Source organism: Alternaria arborescens (genome assembly GCF_004154835.1).
Source record: "Alternaria arborescens strain FERA 675 chromosome Unknown contig_58, whole genome shotgun sequence".
Classification (NCBI taxonomy): Eukaryota; Fungi; Ascomycota; class Dothideomycetes; order Pleosporales; family Pleosporaceae; genus Alternaria; species Alternaria arborescens.
Window position 1 is genome coordinate 42399 of NW_021167913.1, and position 19876 is coordinate 62274.

At 50.9% G+C, this 19876-nt stretch overlaps 6 protein-coding genes across 6 annotated transcripts; 2 read left to right on the plus strand and 4 right to left on the minus strand.

The window, feature by feature from the left end:
- Nucleotides 1-233: 233 nt before the first annotated feature.
- Nucleotides 234-2389, minus strand: AA0111_g11809 (Alpha-actinin-like protein 1; the record flags this gene model as incomplete). Its single annotated transcript, XM_028645716.1, has 5 exons — nt 234-440; nt 497-1736; nt 1783-2135; nt 2204-2270; nt 2334-2389. The coding sequence occupies 5 exons, from the start codon at nt 2387-2389 to the stop codon at nt 234-236; spliced, it is 1923 nt and encodes a 640-aa protein (XP_028500577.1).
- Nucleotides 2390-2836: 447 nt separating this feature from the next.
- On the plus strand, nt 2837-4671 carry AA0111_g11810 (hypothetical protein; the record flags this gene model as incomplete). Its single annotated transcript, XM_028645718.1, has 2 exons — nt 2837-3098; nt 3164-4671. The coding sequence occupies 2 exons, from the start codon at nt 2837-2839 to the stop codon at nt 4669-4671; spliced, it is 1770 nt and encodes a 589-aa protein (XP_028500601.1).
- A 1470-nt stretch (nt 4672-6141) lies between these two features.
- On the plus strand, nt 6142-8741 carry AA0111_g11811 (Serine/threonine-protein kinase; the record flags this gene model as incomplete). The annotated part of the gene is made up of 3 exons (XM_028645719.1): nt 6142-8127; nt 8179-8278; nt 8329-8741. 3 exons carry the CDS (start codon nt 6142-6144, stop codon nt 8739-8741), a joined length of 2499 nt encoding a protein of 832 aa, XP_028500602.1.
- Nucleotides 8742-10781: 2040 nt separating this feature from the next.
- AA0111_g11812 (hypothetical protein) lies at nt 10782-12607 on the minus strand (the record flags this gene model as incomplete). Its single annotated transcript, XM_028645720.1, has 3 exons — nt 10782-11136; nt 11188-12112; nt 12163-12607. 3 exons carry the CDS (start codon nt 12605-12607, stop codon nt 10782-10784), a joined length of 1725 nt encoding a protein of 574 aa, XP_028500600.1.
- Nucleotides 12608-13852: 1245 nt separating this feature from the next.
- On the minus strand, nt 13853-14977 carry AA0111_g11813 (hypothetical protein; the record flags this gene model as incomplete). Its single annotated transcript, XM_028645721.1, has 2 exons — nt 13853-14573; nt 14622-14977. 2 exons carry the CDS (start codon nt 14975-14977, stop codon nt 13853-13855), a joined length of 1077 nt encoding a protein of 358 aa, XP_028500599.1.
- Nucleotides 14978-18532: 3555 nt separating this feature from the next.
- AA0111_g11814 (hypothetical protein) lies at nt 18533-19720 on the minus strand (the record flags this gene model as incomplete). Its single annotated transcript, XM_028645722.1, has 2 exons — nt 18533-19084; nt 19184-19720. The coding sequence occupies 2 exons, from the start codon at nt 19718-19720 to the stop codon at nt 18533-18535; spliced, it is 1089 nt and encodes a 362-aa protein (XP_028500605.1).
- Nucleotides 19721-19876: the final 156 nt, after the last annotated feature.

Below are 19876 nucleotides of genomic sequence, written 5' to 3' on the forward strand. Positions count from 1 at the left end.
CCAACATCGAACATGCAAGCGCGCCTTACTCCAAAGAGCCTTCCAATTCCCCCCTTCCTGATTGTACTCAATATCCAACGACGGAGTGACTCCAAAACGGCCACTATGCAAAAACCGAACGATATAACGCTAAACTCAACATCCAATCCATGCAATTTTCCAGACTCTTCGTTCTTCAAACGCTATACAAACGCTGGGGTGAGAAGAACCCTATGCTCGAGATTGGTCGAGTTCTACTCGCCGTTCACTTCTTCGACAACATTGCCGTTTGCACGGTCAGCGCCCATGTACCGCTGCATGTAGGTAATGTAGTCAAATTTGGGAATGTCGCGGTCTTCCTGCATATCTGGGCCTTGGTGCTCAGGCATGGTGGCGATTAGGTCGTCGATTACTTCGTCCGGAACGAGTGAATGTCGAAGATCGAGTTCTGTGACGTATGGCTAATGGGATGTTAGTAATTGATTATAGGAAAGGGGATGTAAGAACATGGACTGACCTTGCCATCAGCGACCTCTCTGAAAGACTCGAACACCTGCTCCGCGGTGTTTTGGTCCTCTGTTTCATCTACCATGAAACGAATGAACTGCTCGAAGGTGACATAGTCTTTACCCCCACTGGTTTCGCGGAATCTTTCATGCATCTCTGCTTCGTCGTAGACCAAGCCCAAACTTGCCAAAGCGGCCGAGAATTCTAGTTCGGCCAGCGAGTTGGATACATCGCGGTCGAAATGCCTGAAGACTGATTCAAACTCTTCCAGTTGTATAGGAGTCAAGTTGGTCATGTTACGCGCAACCATTTGGTTTTCCAGGAAGGCAAGTTTCTTTGATACGGAGTTGCGGACCAAACCCAGTTCGTATTCTAGCTCATCGTATGTGTACGTTGTGAAGTCGTTCTCCTCAATATTCGCTTCGGCGCATTGCTCATCGATAGATGCTATGAGGTTGAGGTATTCGTCCAAAGGCGCAAGCGACTTGCTGATTTCCTTGGTATGCTCCAACTGGTCCTCAACATCGCCTTCCAACGCTGATATCGATGTAGAGAGTGTGTTGAGGGCCAAAGCGAAGTCGTTTGCTTTGTCGGCGAAGGATTTTCGTAGAGCGTTCTTGATGTCTCTGATTGTCTCGTTGATGATTTGGGAACGTTGCCGCTCGGCCTTCATCAAGCCTGTCCATGCTGTGTCTAGTGCTTCGAGACTCAGCTCTGCAGGTGGGTCATAGGGTCGCAACCGATATGTTGCTAGCTTCGTCCTGATGTTTCCCAATAGGCCTACTAAATCAGACTTCTCAGCTACCCATGTTCGTTTGCTCTTGCGCTTCCACGCTGTGAACTCGGTTGACTGGTTCCTAGCATCCGCGTATGTTCCGTCGAACTTGGCGTCCTCCCATTGTGTGCGCTGCTTGGCGATTTGGTCCAGCAGCTCGCGCATGCGTCGCTCGAAGTCGTTCTGCATCTGCCACGCTCCCTGCATGTTTGCCACGAACTTCTCGACTCTTCGACCGGCGTTCTCTACGCGCTCCATCTGCGAGAAGGCGTGGAACCAGTAGGCAATGTATGTCATGAGCGAACGCTCATCGGGCTTCGCTACGTCGCACACATCCTCCACATCGAGGAGGTCGGGAATACCAATCTCTTTTGAAGCAATGTCGAATGCAAGCTGCATGTTGCCGCGGTGGTCACTCTTGTCTAGGCTGTCGTAGTCGATGAGATCGGGACGGTGGATATCGAGCAAGGCACAGCTGTGTAATGTTAGCCCGGTCCTTGCATGTAGAATGTTGCACCCACAATGCAAGTCCATCGTTCCAGCTGGTGGAGAAGTCGCGAACTTCGACTTCGTCGTAGCAGGCCGTCTTCCTCTGACACCACAGCAGCAGACCCTCCTTCGCACTGAGACCCTCCTCGTTGATGTCGCTGATGGTGAATCGCAGAATGAGGGTCCATATCAGACCCAGGATGATCTTGCTGTTACCATCGACGACGTCCTCGGCACCGGTATTGGTAAGCTGGATCCTCCTGCTTCGGATGAAGTCGAGCGACTTGTTGACGTTCTCAAACTTCTGCACCCGCAGCTTGGGTCGGGAGGCATAGCGGCCGAGGGACTCGTTACTGAGGATCTCAAGGAGGTGTATGAGTATGATCTAAGGGGGCGTCAGTGACTGGATGCGGGGAGAGGCCATGTCGGGGGGCCAGGCGGGGTGGCACGTACACCGTCAGAGAGGTCTATGATCAGGTCGTTAATCTGTACTTCGCGGATCTTGAGCTTGCTGTTCAGCCTGCAGTGGTGTCGTCAGTAGCGTAGGGACCCGGGGCAGCGGTGGGGGTGGCAGGCAGCGTACCACTTGGTGAATGTCTTCTGCTGGACCTTGACCCATTGCTGTTCAAGCGGCGCCATGATCTGTGTGCATCAGCGCTCTCACACGGACTGGGCGCATGCAGGTAGGAATATCTAAGCTGGGTGGATACGCGATGCTTGCTGGCGATTGCTCAGGCGTGTTTTCCAAAGTAGTCTTGGGCCAAAACAATGAATGGCTGACTGACTGCGGGCGCGGCTTCGGCTGTCGCTGCACCCTGGTCCTCGTAGCGGGGCCCCTGGATCCACACGGCCTTGGACCGCCCACCTCTGCTCTGGTTGGCCGCGACTATCCTGGTGTCTTCTTGGTAACAAAACTCTTCCGTCCAATCTTTGTTGCTGACACGCAAACAATATCCAGAGGACGTCCGAGGTAGCGCGTGCTCTTGGTTAATTTGCAAACTCATGTCCACTTGCCTCGTGGCCGCATAGAGCCAGTTCCAGCAGGCGTCGCACGCATATTGACTGGCCAGCGCCCTTGCCTGCATCATGGCTGTAGACGCGTCTCAAGATGCCGCGTCGCTGCCATACCACGAGCCAGGCATCGTTGTCATTCTAGTCCTCGCGTCTTTTCTTCTTCTCCTCAATGTCGTCAATGCTGCCCTTGACAGAGTGCTTTACTGCGGTCTACTAGGCCAGGTGTTGGTTGGCATCGCATGGGGCACTCCAGGTGCGAAGTGGCTGTCTGAGAGCTTAGAAGAGACGGTTGTGCAATTAGGCTATCTTGGACTGATTCTGCTTGTCTATGAAGGTATGTCACATGCTTTATCACTGAACTCATTTTCACCCCTATGACGTCGTTCTAACGCTCGTCAGGTGGTCTCTCTACTTCTTTCCAGTCTCTCAAAGCGAATCTACTTCTCTCTTCTGGCGTCGCTCTGACTGGAATCGTAATTCCCATCGGTCTCTCCTACACTATGCAATGTCTGTTAGATGCTAGCCCTGTACAGGCTTTTGCTGCTGGTGCAGCACTGTGTTCCACCAGTTTGGGCACAACCTTTACGGTTCTCGGCTCAAGTGGCTTGTCTACCACTCGTCTAGGCGTTGTCCTTACCAGTGCGGCTATGATGGATGATGTCGTCGGCCTGGTCATGGTGCAGGTCATCTCTAACCTAGGCGGTGACAACTTCAGCTGGGTCACGGTCGTCCGCCCGGTACTTGTTTCGGTTGCTTTTGCTGTCGTTGCTCCTATTGTTTGCCTTTTCGTCGCTAAGCCCCTGACCGTGTGGCTGAATACGTACCGCGAAGCTCACCCAGGCGCACGGCTAAATGCTCTCCTACAGCGTACACAAACGGCTTTCACAGTCCACACGCTAATTCTCATTGGTCTCGTCGCGGGGGCTACATATGCAGGCACGTCGAATCTGTTTGCTGCGTACATTGCAGGAGCTAGCATCAGCTGGTGGGATTCTGACGTACCTCACCCTGCTAGTACTTTGGCCACAACCCCAGTGGCTGAAAAGAGCCCAGCAGCTTCTGGATCAGTTCTTGAAAGCTCTGAAGGCACATCTCCAGATGCCTCCAAGACTCGGAGCGAGCAAAACCAGGGCACGCTTTCATCCCAACCCACCAAGATCGAGAAGGAAGAGCACGTGGATACAACAGGTGGTGCAGCCATCTACCACCACTACTACCACCCTGCAGTGTCCAAGATTCTGCAGCCTTTCTTCTTCGCATCCATTGGCTTTTCTATACCAATCACGCGCATGTTTAGAGGTGCGATAGTCTGGCGAGGTATTGTTTATGCCATCCTTATGGCATTTGCCAAGGTGGTGTGTGGTCTTTGGCTTGTCCGTTTCTCGGTCTCTACAGGTAAAAGATCTCCTAGCAAGATCCTGAGCAAGGTGCGCCTGCCGTCGGTGCCTCACTTGTGGGGTAAGAGCAATCACCCAGCACCGTCTGCGCAGACAGGAGCTACTACACCTAAGGTAGGAGCCGCACCACCACACACAGAAGCTACCCCCACACAGACACGCCCAGCAGCTTCGTCAGCTGGCACCGAGAGCGAGGCGCGCTCTTCACCCAACCCACCAAAGCCCTTCTCGCTACACCCGCCGCTTATTCTCGCCTCTGCCATGTGCGCCCGCGGAGAGATTGGTTTCTTAATTTCCGGCGTCGCTGAATCTCAAGGAGTGTTCGGGGAAACTTCTGGTGAGCCAACCGACATCTTTCTCGTCGTGACATGGGCCATCGTTCTGTGTACTATCCTCGGCCCTCTAGCTGTTGGGTTATCTGTTCGCAGGGTGAAGGAACTCCAAGCGCGTAAGAAGAAACAGCACGAGGGCGCCGAAAGAGACGTCTTGGGCGTTTGGGGGGTAGAGTAGATTAATCTCCGGTGGGAACCAAAGCTGCTAAAGTGTGGTCGCTGCGCAGTCCGGGCAGACTGGTTGCGGTTGAGCTCGAGGTTGTGCACATCCGCCCCCTGTGGTTATGACGTGCATGGTTGGGTGTCTGGACAGGGATAGTGGCTGTATTGGTGGGGTCAGAGGCGGGCACCATGCAAAATACGGTTGAAACATGTTGATTTGTACTTGGTGTATCGAGCGCCGTTGGAAGTGAAACAATATGGCAAGAGATATAGTGTAAGCGATCGCCACACCTTCCCAGATTTACGTGGCGATGTATGGGTCGGGAGGGAAGGGAAGTGGGAACGGTAGCAATAAAAACAGACTACAATGACACTTTGACACAACGTGGGTTCCCATAGTTTGGTAGAGCACCCTTCTTTTGAACAAGCAGCCAAGCAGCCGAACAGGTAGCGAGCGGCACGAAATCTAAATATGCCCATGTGGCGGCTGTGGAAAGGTTCTGGTGGCACGCAGATGGGTTTCAGACGTCGACTCGCTCTCTCCTGAAACGCTGAGCGCGATCTTGTACTTGGAGCCGCCGGGCGATCAAGCCGGACCCTCTGCCGTTGTCGCGCCTTTCCGCTGATGAAACGCATGCAGCGAAATGATGTTGCTGACGATCTCGAGCCCTTGGTGTTGCAACAGCCAATGGGCGCACACCGCGAACATTACTGCAGCGGCGTCTTCCTTTCAGGCTCGACGTCCGAAGCAGAGTCAAGTGCACGTGAGAGAAAGTTCCGTGCCAATTTAGCGCGCCATTGCCCAAGGAGCCCCAAAGCCAACCAGGAGAGGGCCCACTAAAGACACTACCACGACTGTCTGTACCAGACACGACCGCGCTCTCGCCCGCCGCCTACCAAATTCTCCTATTTACCCTGTTTCTGCACTTCTCGAATGCGGCTTTCTCGCTGAACGACTCTCGGTGCGACGCTTTGCGACTTGGATTGGCAGCAGCGCCCGCTCGCTTTCAGGACTGGTATCCCGCTGTGCTGCAGCCCGACCGACCTCGCATTGCTGCTTACTCGACGCGACCCCCGTCCCAGGACTCCCCGTCCTCGACACCACCGCCGAGGCTCCTGTCTCACTGGATAGACACCAACCACTCATTGAGAGGCGCCTCCGCTACCTGCTTGCTCACTTCATTGAGCACGGTGCACCCCGCTATTCACCACATCACACCCCGACTGCCTGGCCGCACTGGAGGCAGTGAAACGCTCACGCAGCTATTGTAGCTATTGTATAATTCCCATCGTTGTTGTTTTTGTTGTTGTTGTTGTGTGAACAATAGTCCACCCATGTAAGTACGCAGGAGCTCTTCGCCTGGCTGTCACTGCTGCCGTCTGCTGCAAACACCACCCCTTCACCCCCACATGACTGCAGCATCGCCTGTTTCGTGTCAATCAGCCAACCACCCGTCGATCCGTCCGCTGACCACGGTACTTTAGCATGTATTCTCGCGAACAATTCATGAACCCCGGTCCCGCACCTCGACCACCAACCGACCGCCCCCGCCTCGCCCTTACCCCCAACACCAGCAACACCTTGCCAGGCAACATGGCTGGCCTGAGCATGCAGTCGCCTGCCTTCAACAACGGTTCGCAAATGTCGCTCATCCGCACCCAGACCGAGAGAAGCGTCTCGTCGACGGCTACGGTTAAAGAGGGTATGGTCAAAGTCAAGGATGAAGGCTTGTTCAAATCTTTTGTCTGGGCCGACCGGTGGTTGGTATTGCGCGAATTTGAGCTCAACTTCTTCAAGAGCCCTAATGCGTCAAAAGTCTCCAACACAATCCAACTGCGGGACATCCTTGGTGTCGAGCGATCAGATACGCAGCCGCTATCTTTTGAAATCACCCGCGCTCTCAACAGCAGCAAAGGTTCCTCTCCACCTCGCGATGGCCCTACCAAGATTATTACATGCAGAGTCGAAACCGACGACGATGTCTATTCGTGGATCGACAGCATCTACCAGCGATGCCCCAGCATGGGCGGTGTCAGCAACCCCACAAACTTCACTCACAGAGTACACGTAGGATTTGATCCCAACAGCGGAGCTTTCGTCGGCCTGCCAGTGGAATGGGAGAAGCTGCTCACTGCGTCCGCGCTCACCAAAGACGACTATGCGAAGAACCCCAAGGCTGTCCTTGAGGTCTTGGAGTTCTACACTGAAAAGCTTGTCAAGCGATCCGAGGACCCTCAGCAATACCCAAGTCTCACCCCGACCCCACCAACGAATGCTGGGATGGAGAAGCAGCTTGGGTATGGTGGTGGCGGCAATTCCGTGGCTCCCCCGCGCCCAGCGCCGCCAGGCATCTATCAGCGCAAAGACAGTTACAGTCAAGGCTACGGCGGTCAGCAGAGCGCTTCCTCGCAGCAGGATCGTTACGAGCAGGATAAGAGAAGGCAGGAGGAGCAGGCCAGACTACAACGTGAACGCGAGCGTGAGAGGCAAAGAGAGGAATATGAGCGACAACAACGCGCAGATCTGGATGCGTACAATGCTTCGCTACCTCAAAAGAAAGTTCCCTTGGCCCAACAAGAGATTGGTGGAGGTGGTTACGATTCGCGAGATTCGAGCCCGTCAGGCCAAAGGTACAACCCCAGTCGCCCTGCACCATCAACTCCGGGCGCCGCAAGAGACCCCCGGCAGCAGCAACAGCAGGCGGCACCACGCCAGATGGCTGCGCAGCGCCCTGCACCTCCTGCACCTCAGCAACAGAACAGTGGTTACAGCACTTCTCCTGCCAAATCATCCTCAACTCAACAACGACCGCCAATTCAAACAAACAATAGTTATCAGAAATCGAGCAACCAGGTCCCCAGGGTCGCTAATGGTCAGAGCCAACAGAAACAACAGCCATACCAGCCAGGTGCTGCACCCAAGCCATTGAACGTTGCTAAGCCACAAAATGCTCCTGTCAGTGACGCAGTGAAGAAGGCCGAGCAGGCTCTCACGGCTAAGCCTAAAGAAGAGCCAGCACGAAAGGATGTGCGCATGTCTAGCATGTCCGAAAGCGAGGTCATGGCGAAGCTCCGAGAGGTTGTATCCAAAGAACGACCACTGGACTCGTACAACAAGCAGAAGAAGATTGGTCAGGGTGCCAGTGGTTCCGTGTATGTTGCACGTATCCGTGAAGGTGCTACTTCACCCATGGCCAGAAGGGTCATGCAAGAAAACGGCCCACGTGCACAGGTCGCTATTAAGCAGATGGATCTCCGCAACCAGCCACGCAAGGAACTTATTGTGAACGAGATTATCGTCATGAAGGACAGCAAACACCCCAACATCGTCAATTTCTTGGATGCCTTCTTGCAAGAAGAGCAATCTGAGCTTTGGGTGGTCATGGAGTTTATGGAAGGAGGTGCTTTGACCGATATCATTGACAATAACCCTTCCATCAGCGAAGACCAGATCGCGACCATTTGCTTCGAGGTAAGCTATGCAGTATGCATTTTGGATAATTTGTTCTGACAATCACCACAGACCTGCAAGGGACTTGAGTATCTCCACAACCTGAACATCATCCACCGAGACATTAAGAGTGACAATGTCTTGCTCGACGGCCGTGGAAATGTCAAGATTAGTACGTATCCGCCATACATCCTCTCTCTACAGCTTGCTAACCTTTGATAGCCGACTTTGGTTTCAGTGCGAAGCTTACCGAGCAGCGCAGCAAGCGTGCGACTATGGTCGGAACTCCATACTGGATGGCCCCTGAAGTTGTCAAGCAGAAAGAGTATGGCAACAAGGTCGATATCTGGTCTCTGGGTATCATGGCCATTGAGATGATCGAGTCCGAACCACCGTACCTGAACGAGGAGCCACTCAAGGCTCTGTATCTCATTGCTACCAACGGCACTCCTCGTCTCAAGAAGCCAGATAAGCTTTCCAAGGAACTCAAGGCGTTCTTGTCAGTCTGCCTTTGCGTCGATGTTAAATCACGAGCGAGCGCGGGAGAGCTCATAAGCCACGACTTCCTCAAGAGCGGATGCAGCTTAGCCAGCTTGTCCCAACTGCTGAACTTCAGGAAGAACGGAGGTCATTAATATCCAGTGACATGTGCAATCACAGCATCAGAGGGCCATCCGATCGGAGCCAAAAGAGTGATGGTGGGCAGTTTCATGAAGCGTTCTGGACTTGATCGATACCCTTTTCGTGTACATTTTTCCGGCTACGTTCCAAACCGGTCGATATCCGGCCTTGCCAATCGAGCGATGACATATCCCGAAACCCAAGATTTCGATGTGCTTGGGCAATATCAGTTTGGTCGTCTGGAATTTTCACGGCTACTACGGAAACTACTTTCATTCGTCTCTTCTGACTCTTCATCCTGCTCTAAATGCTCTGCCCGCCTTTCGCTCTTTCGTACATATCCGGGAAATCGTACACCGAATATCCCGCGGACTTCTGCAGACGCGGCTCAGGAACGATTCAGGTTGGATATGAACGACTACTTACTTCAATATGAAACTTCTCCATCGGCTCGGAATGCTTGCGCCAGACCTCTCTCACGTTTGTCTTACATTACTTCTGCGCAGCGATATCACGATTCTGTAGTTTTGCAATTTGAGCATTCAGGCGCACTATAGGGTCTTCGTAATCAGAGTTTTTGGGTGTAAATGTGGATACCGATAGATCGAATGACAATGTCAAAAGTCTAATACGAGCTTTACCTGTTTGTGCTGCACTTGCTTTGTGCTCATATAAGCTGAACCTGGACTGTATGATCAACACATAAACAATCACCAAAGAACAAAGAATGTCGCTAATCTCTAAGACTATCAACGATAGCTTCGCCCTGCGACAACTTCACCTTCACGGTCGCTGTTCAAGTATCCTTCAGCTTCGCCAACACGTCTGTTACCGACGCTGCGCACATAGTGCAAGCTTCTCAAACTCACTGCACTTCACATGAAAGTCGCGATCGAAGCAGCGACCAGTGTCGCGACATGGCTCACGACACTCATCATGTCTGTCCTAGTCGCCACCAATGACATATGCTGGTACATCAATTCTGATGTAGCCCACCCTCTAATTGTAGAAGCAGACTGCTCCTTTCCAACCCTAGAGTGCATTCGCAAGGCCAAAACCTACGGCCTCTTGCTGATTAAGGAAAGGGAGGATAAATACTGGTTCAACATACACAAGGAAGAAGCTCAAGCCAATGCAATAAGACAAACGAAAGAAGCTCGTAATGAATCCGCCACCAATGGTTTCTCCAAAGCTTGGAAATACGATACCATGGCTAGCAATCCATCGGTGTGTAGCACTGTCAATATACATCGGCATAATTATCTCACAAATTACATCATCGATACCGGCTATATCGTTGCTGAATGCACACCACCGCCGTCACTTTCAGCCGGCCCCAGTATTCCCATTCAACGACTCAGTATCGGCGATGGGATAGCACACTACGACTTGACAGCTGATGGAGTTTTCATAGCCATCATGTTGTTCATTTGCTCCAGTATAGCTCATCTATGCTTCTCTCTATCTCGTTGCTGTTGGCGCTGCAGGAAGTCTAAGCCGAGGCATAGGCCAGTTGAGCGAGTTGAGCGGATTGTGACGCCGGAAGGGCTTCATTAGTGTTCACACTCCGAACAACGATGGAAAACAAACCAGCGCTTTAAAATGAGACATGACGACCAGCGCAAACATATCCATGATTCAGAAACGAAACGACCGTTCCGGTTGGCAGCGGGAGAGGCAGATACACATTAAAGAAACAGTCTGGCCCTGAGAAATGAGATCCGATCCTCCACATTGACTGTTCTGGAAAAAAAAATGAAGACCACGAGCGACATGAGCTATCGCACGTAGATGTGTAACATAGGATATAGACGTTATAGCGTAAGTGATTCGAAGATCAACGACAATGCAGCCCTTGCCAAATGCTGAGATGTGCTGAGGTAGGAAAATTGAACAAATGACGCACTTGAATGCAGTGAACATGATAGGATATCCGACATGGAAGATAGACTTCAAGGAGATATATGGTGGAAGACTCGCTATGAGAAACGGAAGAAAGTTTTTGTGGGCTTCGAAACGCAAGATCGATGGAACGAAAGAAGTGTGATAGCAGCTCAGCCCAAACACAAAAGGTGCGGGCCCAGTGCTACCGTGCTAGAGCTGGGACTGAGCATCTCATCCCACCAGCCGTCTTGCCGCTGGCACGTTGTGTCCTGGTTCGCAAGCCACGTTCGAATACCACTGATACGCTTTAGCACTGCTGGAAGTGTGTTCTTGTCGCCTTCTCGTATTGGTACAACGCGTTGGTATAGACGGTCGCGTTTTTCCGAGTTTGCGGTGACAGCAGCAACGAAGAATGGCCAGACGGGGTAAATAGCGGTATATAGCGGGCCTTTCACTGGCAGTGAAAGAACTAAGGTATGTAGTGCATCTGAGAGTTCGAGGATGGAAGCGTGGAACCGCGTGAGCCTAAGTACGGATTAGCGGGTATAAAAACACAAGGATATTCAGAAAGCATACCCGTGGACATGGCAACGGAGGTAGATCAGCGTAGCGAGACGAAACGCCTCTGCGGTAGCGAGTAATACTTCTTTCTCTGGCCCTTCCTGCTCTGGACTCCACTGCTTGAGATTTTGGATCTGCATCTCTTGTGATTGAGCATACATGAGCTTGTTCGATCTATTCGGACTAGTCGGAAGTAAAGTTACAGATGATATGATGGAAAGCAGCTGAGGCGAGATTCCAAGAATGGTAGAGACTTTAGCCGCTTCGATTGGTGATACACCCTCCAGCCAGTTCATTGTCTCGAACGAATGTCGCCGGGTTCTGCCCAACTGATGAGGGCTTTGTGCTGTTCGTGCTAGAACGAGTTGGGCGCGCAAGAACAGAGCGGAATCAGAGTGGTGATTGACGAGCTCTGGAGAACTCGCATCGAGTATGTTGGCGTGAACAGACCAACATAGAGGAGAGTCCTCCCTGTTGATTAAGCCATGATGCATTAGCAACATGCTAGTAGCTAGAACACCGTCAAAATAGCGTCCCTCGCTGATTTGTGCTGCCAGAGTCTGAAGCGCTTGTGTAGAATAGTACAGTTCGGCTTGGTGGTAAGTGTCTTTCTCTTTTGGGAGCTGCTCACAGAGATACGAAGCTGAGAGGCTGAGCAAGGCGTATCGTGTGCTTGGGCAAGATTCTGCCACATGCAGTAACGAGATGTACGCATTTGACTGAGACGCGACGGTACGACCTGGGCAGATACCCTTGACATAGAACTCGACAAGGAAGCTTTCCATATCCCCAGGAGCAGGTACTGTGCTAGACGGAACATACTTGATAAGACTTGCTCGACCGGTTTCCAGTGACGAGATACTGTCTCGAGAGCGAGTAGATCGCGTCGGACTGCGAGAGGCTGTCTGAAAAGCTTCTACACTGAGCATCGGGGAGTCCGCTTGTTTTATCAGCAAATCGTCCCTACACATACAGTCGTGAGACATTTACCTTTAGCGCCAGCAAGGTCTGACAATTCGCAAAGAAAGTCTTGACAGGCATCCGCCTTGGATCTTTGGATGTATCTGATTCGTTGAACTACCAGCGCTGTCCCGTTTGCATTTTGTGTCAATGATGAGTATGGCTGTCGTTGTTGGAGTGATGTTTTGAACTTGTCGAACTGACTGCTATGGAGCTCGCCTAACCGCCAATACAGCTGGCCTAGGACTTCAAGAAGTACGACACCGGGGCCTTCGCTAACCATCCACTGTCGGATGACAAGCAGATTTCTCCTGCTGTTCCTTTGATTGCCTTCAGTTGGGAGATCGACTACACGTGCGAGTAGCCGATCGATATGTGTGCAGTCTAGACTACCAAAGTCTGGTGTTATTGAAAGATGTTGAAGAGCATCGTTAGCAGCTTCGAGAGCTTTGGAGAGCCGCCTGTCTGCATCCATGGCTATGCTAGTCAGGGGAATTCGTGTCGACGTGCAGTGCGCGGTGAATTGAGTACTCCAACGGCGGGATATAGATACAGTAAAGATAATGGTGCTAGACGGGTCCGGCAGACTTGGAATGTACTGGTAATGGCTATGTGGTTTCTCATCCACAAAGAACGTAGAACATAAACAATAGAAAATGGCAGCACCGAGGTGAATGGACAAGGCGATAGCAAAATGGAGATAAGGAAAAGAAGCGCCAGAGGTATGGTGACTTGTTCAGTGATACATCTGAAACTCTGCAAGCATACAGTACATATTGATGAGGCTTCGCCTTGCTGACCACGACCAGAATGCAAATCAGAAGGCTGACTCCATGCAGGTTGGGTCCAAGATGAGGCCGTGTAAGTCCCCGATTTAGGTCACCATAACAACAGTTGGTAGCGCGGATTGGGCAAAGACGAAACGGATGTAGCTCTGAAACAGTATGTACACCTCATGGTCGCCAAAACGCTGACAGGAGGCGGCGCGTCATGACTGGAGGATGATTCCCGTCAGGCTGGACTGACCGGGCTATTAGACGCGCATATGTGGCACCGTGCTTGCCGGCTAATCATGAACGGAGCATAGTACATGTGAACAAGGAATCTTTCGCGATGGCAAAGAGAATGCTTGTAGAGTTGAGTCGTCTCTCGCCGAAAACGGACATATTTGGCGAGACTTTTCGTTGACGGGTTGGCTGAGCACAGAAAGGGCGAGGTTGAAGAAAGGGTCAGAGCCGGCGATTCACGCCGAAAGAGGAAAGGCGCCATTCTTAGCGACATCGAGGATCACTCAGCCACATCCCCAGCTTAAGGTCTCTCGCAGCCGGTAATCCCAAAGACCATGCCACTGGCGCTGCGCTTTTCCAACTTCGATGCTCTTCCTGCAAATCCCGCCTTTGCCTTTCTTCACGGCCCGAGGGAAACATTCGCTTCCCGATGTCAAGCGCGTGCACGTCAAGCTTCGGATGCCGAAACATGGCCCGTCGTTCCAGAGCTTTTCGTATCTCATAAACCCTGATAGAACATGCATAGACCTGTTATTCCTTATGCAGCTGAGCCGACTATCTGCTGTTCATTTGACACACTTCGTACGCTAGCACACTGACACGAAAAGACTAGAAATTATGTCACAAGACACGAACATGATTCATTCATTGACGCCTTGATAATATACATCTTCGAATTGACGCCTTGACTGAGAGATGTGAACTCAGTCACTTCAAACTACATCTCTAGGCTGATCAACACGCTGGTAGGCCGTGCTGTTCCACTCATGTTCAGTAAGATGGACCGAGCTAGACTGATCTTCCGCGAGCTTTCCCATCGATCTAACACCCTTGCCAGCAGGCACCCAAAGATCGAAGAATACACGACCAGGATGGAAAACCGTCAACACGGCCACTGCAAGGATGATCATCGGCCCTTCGAAGATCATGAACGTAGCTTCGTGGTTGGCGAGGTCACCACTGAAGCCGTCCCAGAGCTCGGCGACACGATATATACAGCGGATATAGATGAGTACGGTCGCGACTAGAAGACTCCATTGGAAGAAGGTGAAGTTTTTCGTAGAGCGAAGGTGTTCGTAGAGAGGCGGCTGACTGGGCAACAAGCTCCCTGAGATCTTCGCACGTCGTACACGGATGGCGAAGTCGGCCCACAAAATGAGGAAGAGGGTCATGGTGATAACCTGGGAGATAAGGCCAGCAATCATTATGTCAACACCCTTCCTCGAACCTTGACTGTCTTTGGCAGTCGCGGCCATACCACCTCCGATAGCCTGGAGGACGAGAGCGAGCAGGTCACAGCCGACGAAAATATAGGTATACATCTTGTGTTTCAACCTCGAGTTCTCAGCACCGATAGCGACGATAACACGACCGAAGGAGAGATAGATGCCGGCAGTTAGGAGAGCTGGCGCGATAGTAAGTGGGATAAGATTACTAGCTGCTATCAGTTCATGGTCGCCTTTCGCCAATCGGAAAACTCACACAAGGAAGTTGTTCATACTGAAAGGATTGAGATTGAGCATGATGCGGCCAATGTATCCCACGGCCTCTCCAAGCACACCAGCACACATGGTGCCCATGAACGACCATGTCTTGTTTCGGACGCCGAACCACAGCTGTCCACCGAAAAGCGCGAGTAGAAGGAGCATGTAGATGACGTTTCCTGCAATATTGGGTCGATATTCGATAACCTGCCACGATTCTGGACATGAGCCGACTTTGCAGTATTTCCTTGACATCGCGATCTTGAGTGGGTCCGTAGTATTCACTTCGATGTGATCCGGGTCAATGCCATTCTCGTCGACGGCTCTTGCGACAAGGTAGAGAAATGAATCCATAATGATTGATGCTGAGGCTAAAATTGGAGGTATGCAGAATTGACTCTTTAAGAAGATAGAAAGAATAGTAGCGGTTTAGTTAGATAGGCTGGTATCTATGGTGTCATGAGCGACTTGAAGTATATATACAACACTCATGTCTCGATCGTAAAGATGGCCGCTCTGATTGGCCCGCTCGTTCATGTTGACCCGACTGAGATGTGCAGCCTGGGCGTAAGACGGGGGGCGATGCAGGCTGTGGGCCTAATCTTTTCGTGCAAAATCAAACCGCACACGCCCCACAACATCAGAAGTCGCAAGGCAATGTTCATTTCCAATGAATTTAAGGCTTTCTATACACTGTTTGAGTTTCTGGTGCATCTCGGGTTTCCATCGACTGACTGGTAGTTTGATGTATCTCGCCTCCGCGTGGATAAGCAGCCACGAATTCCAGAAATGAGCATGTTAACATGCGAAACGAATTGGAAATATTGCAGAAAGCTTTTTCGGCCGTGATAACAGACTGCGACATAGCTGTGGGGAGCTTAAGTCCAAAAATCCGTCTTGAACCTTAACATCATTGGGTCTACCCAAGCAGACTGCAGTCTGACCGCAAAGTCCGCATGATGTGTATTGGCTACCTGCGCTCTCGCTATGACTCTGCTCATCGCTGTAATGCACTCTAGGTACTTATGATCGATACGTAACCGTTAGGACTGGATTAACGAGGTCGATCTAGGCTCAGCGTAGGGTAGGGAGTCCATATTCATCAAAAGCATGTGAACACGCAAACAAGGTTCAGTAGAGATGATGTGGCAGTGAGAAATGATTGGTCCATCAAAGTCAATCATCGAAATAGCCATGAAAGAGAGGAAGGGATAGAGTTGGTAGTAAGGCTGGAAGGCAAGGATCTACCACAACATTCGTCAACGACGTACGATTCGACCAATCACGACCAGAGTCGCTTCTCCGCCTTCCCTAATCTTAGGCCCCCTGGGCGCAGCCATCCTTCTCGCAAAAGCCACTATTCCACTATCACACCCGACGCGAGATAAGTTGGTGAAGGTCTCTAAGATCTACACGAGCCTCACTGTCCTGCATAGAGTCGGAAGACTCAGCCCGTTTTGAAATTATGCTCACGGCAGGGGCAGTCCTTCAGCAAACAGCAGAATAGTGTCTAAATTCAACCTAGGACGAGACATTCAGGTAGGGGCGAGGCATTCCCTCATTTTCGATTTGTAGACAGGTCAAATCGCGCAAGCGACATGAGAAGGTTGAATAGGTATGAGCGACATCCCAAGCCTCCCAAATAATTTGCAAGTCTCCACACAGGATTCTCCCAGTCATCATTTGACTCGTAGAGAATTCCAAAGCTGCGACTAAGACAGCGATCCTGGAGAAAGGTAACTGGGTCTTCCAGCCTCAGAATAGGTAAATATCTTGTTCTTCGACGTCCCACTCAACCCAATCCTTGCTGTCTTCGTGACCTAGAGTGTCGCGAAAAACGACGATGCCCTCTTCTATCTCATAAACCTTGTTGCCCATGAGATACGCACTACCGATGAATCTGTAGTAATTGCTATCAGGAACTTGACGCAAGATGCAAGGTATATTGCAACCGAAAATGATTCCACAAAGGTCATCCTTCTGAACAACAACATCAGCTAGACCAATGTACCCACGCATCATGTCTATAAATTGCGTGCCTTGCATATGAATTCTTGAGACTTCCAAGGTTCTGTTTGTTGAAATATGATCGTGATGTGATGGCTCGTTGAGCGCCCTTCCATCGTGCTCGGTTTGAAGGTATGCCTTAAATGCAGTTCTAGACTGCCACCATTCCCACCATTCCCCGTCCTATTTGCCCAAAGACAAAGCATTTAGGAAAGCATCTAGCCTATAGGAGGACTCATAAGGTGAGTCCTCAAGCATGGAACCGACGACTGTCTACAGTTCTCGCACTGATTGCAGCGTTGTGAGGTCATATTCGAAGTCATCTGAGGCGAATCTTATGCTATCAGTGACAACACCTCTTGCTGATAGAATCTGATGGTCTATGGCTTCTGGCTCAACAATGGATCCTTCACGTAAACTAAGTGGTACTCCATCTTGGCGGAATCGTGGCGCAAAAAGAATTCTGGCAACGTCCCAGCGGGGTATCCAAGAAGGTCCATCAAAATCGGTAGAACATGGGCGGTTTTGAACAAAATCCAGAATATCGATACTCTTAGTCTCTCGAACGTACTGCATTGCAAATTGCCGATAGATTTCCAGGAGGAGCTAGGTTATAGTTGGGTTTTATGGCGAGCACCTGTTCGAAGCTTTCTAGTAACTCCATGAAAGCATAGATTCTGTTGCGGGCATCTGAAAGATCTAAAAGCCTTGCCGTATTGAGAGTACGTCAAAAGGAGGGCGCTGACTAACTTAACTCCTGAGAGAAGATCCGCGCGAAAGCCTTCTTTCGTTGCTTGTAAGCTTCATTGTGGCATGCCATGATACTCAAATTGAGTTCATGGTGTAGATCAGAAGCGCGCCTGATCAGCCACAAATCTGTGCGCATTAGGTTTTCCCGGCTAAAAGTGGTATAATTCCAAACGACCTGACCATGCTGTGCAAGGGCGGCTTCCTGTACCATCCAACCGCGCTTGAACCAGTCCTGGCAGCTCATGTGGGTGAGGAATTCCCATCGAGTATCCGATCGGATGGGATCATCTTTTGCGAGACAAGGACAAGAATTTTATGATATGTCAATATGCTCGTATGTCTCATCGATCATTCGATTGACATCATCCAGCAAGGAGCACAACTGTGGACCATTGTCATCATCATCAGATCCAACGTAGATAAGAACTCGACTCGCTGAACGGCAAATCTCCCCCATCATCGATACTTGATGACCTTTCTCGTTCAGATCATCCTGATTGATACAGGTGCCATCAGTCCACAGCTTACGGCGCCTATGAGGAAGTCTAAGACGTCGTAGTACGTTGGACAGGCTAGTCGTTATATTGATAATACGACCATTGCATATGATCTTCTTGTTCTTTGTGCTCTTTCCACACACGTACGATATAGTTTCGAATTTTGTTTTTAACACAGACCCTGTCTGTAAACTACATCTAGGTGGATCGGCGCCACTGCCACGGTGAAGAGTAAGGTAGCGGAGGGATCCATCGCAAGGCAGCTCGTTGTGTTGATATAGCTGACTGTGGGAGCCGGTAGTTTTGTGGGAGTTACGTGTCATGGTGGATGCAGCGCTGACGCTGCTAGCAGATAGTGAGGCAAAGACGTCTGGAGTTCAAAAGCTACACAGTCGCACAGAGAACGAATGAAGGAGACAAGTCCTGAGATCTGAATGGAGAAAGAGATGGGCGAGTAGGCGAAAAGCGGGGAAGATGATCTCCGGCCACCGGTGTCATGGCCTAGCCTCATATCGTGATAGCGAAAGGTACCTACAGGTCTTTACTTGCTACTGCAGAGCTCCAGCCCAAATTCTCATTAGTAAATTGGGTAAGGATTTGTCCCACCCATGAGTTCGTGGTTGTAGTGCCATGGAAACTATGAATCTGATAGCTACTACTTCCTCGCCATATCCTGTGCCACAATCGTTTTCACGTACCCAGCTACCCTCTCTGCGACTGGCACTCCATGGCGAATACAGAAACCGTGAGGCCATCCCTCTCTCTCGTCAATTTCCATGATAGGTTTCCAATTCTCGCCCTGCCCTTCAATCTCATCCACACCATCTCCACGGCTGAATCTTCCACGGCTGTGAATTAGTGCATCCCTAGTCGCATCCGCGACCCAATGATCCTCGCGCGCAAACAAGAAGCGCAAGATTGGCCGGGGATGCGGATGCTTGGTCGCGGGTTCGGAGGCGGCGGCGCCCCAGATTTCTTCGTCCCAGATGTCGGTGTCAATCTGAAACATTTCGTCGCGCGCCATATGTAGTGCTTGGTGAATACCATGGGGTGATTTAACGAAAGCTGCAGTTGTTTGCGCCGCGTCTGAGGGGAAATCCATAAACTTTGCTATCAAGTTCGCAATGAGGGAAATGGGAAGCAGAAAAGTTAAGAAGTTAACGAAGAGCGCTGCGAATGTTGCGAAGTTCGAGTTCTTCAGGAATGGCTGCGTAAGATCGTTAGTGTATGTCGACAGGAGCAGTGTGAAGAGGCGCCTTCAAATACTTGTTGGGCGATCTTCACATGAATGGTGGAAACCACTTACAGAAGCTTTCATCCCACTCTCGCTTCTCGCAATATCGACAACTGTAGGAAACAGCCCGATTGCACCCACAACCCTCGTCTCGAAATCCTCGCCCGCCATTCCATGTGCCCTCAACCTACGTATAATCTCCAAAGAGATGTACGCACCCACCGAATGACCCACAAGAATGACCCTGACATCCTTGGCTCCCTGCTCTTTAACTTCTTCTACCAAATCCGCCAATTCGTCTTCAGAATGCCTGATCTGGTCTTGCAGTCCATATGGGGGCTGTTTCCGCCATTTCATCGTTTTGATCTCAGCATTGTTCATTTCGAAACCAGACAGACTTCTTCCGTAGACTTGAAATTCAACATCGCGATCAGATGCTGTGTTGTGACTCAACAGACCGTACAAATGTGTCAAGAAAGTGCGGTAGTATTCCACGAGACCAGGATTTCCGGTGACAAAATAGATGAGGTAGGTTCTGGACGTGGTCTTCTTTCCCGGCTCCGGGGGTGTGCGGAGATGTATCTGTGAAGCAGGGGTAACGGAAGACATTTTGGTGACTGCGTTTACGTTGAATTGAGATTGTAGAGTTGCAGAAGGGGTTGCAGAGCGATTTTATGAAGCGCGACTTTTGATATCTCGGTTGCGCTAGGTTCAACCTGGGTTCATGCATGGTAGCGCTATTCTTTCTGTGGTATAGCGCGCCCT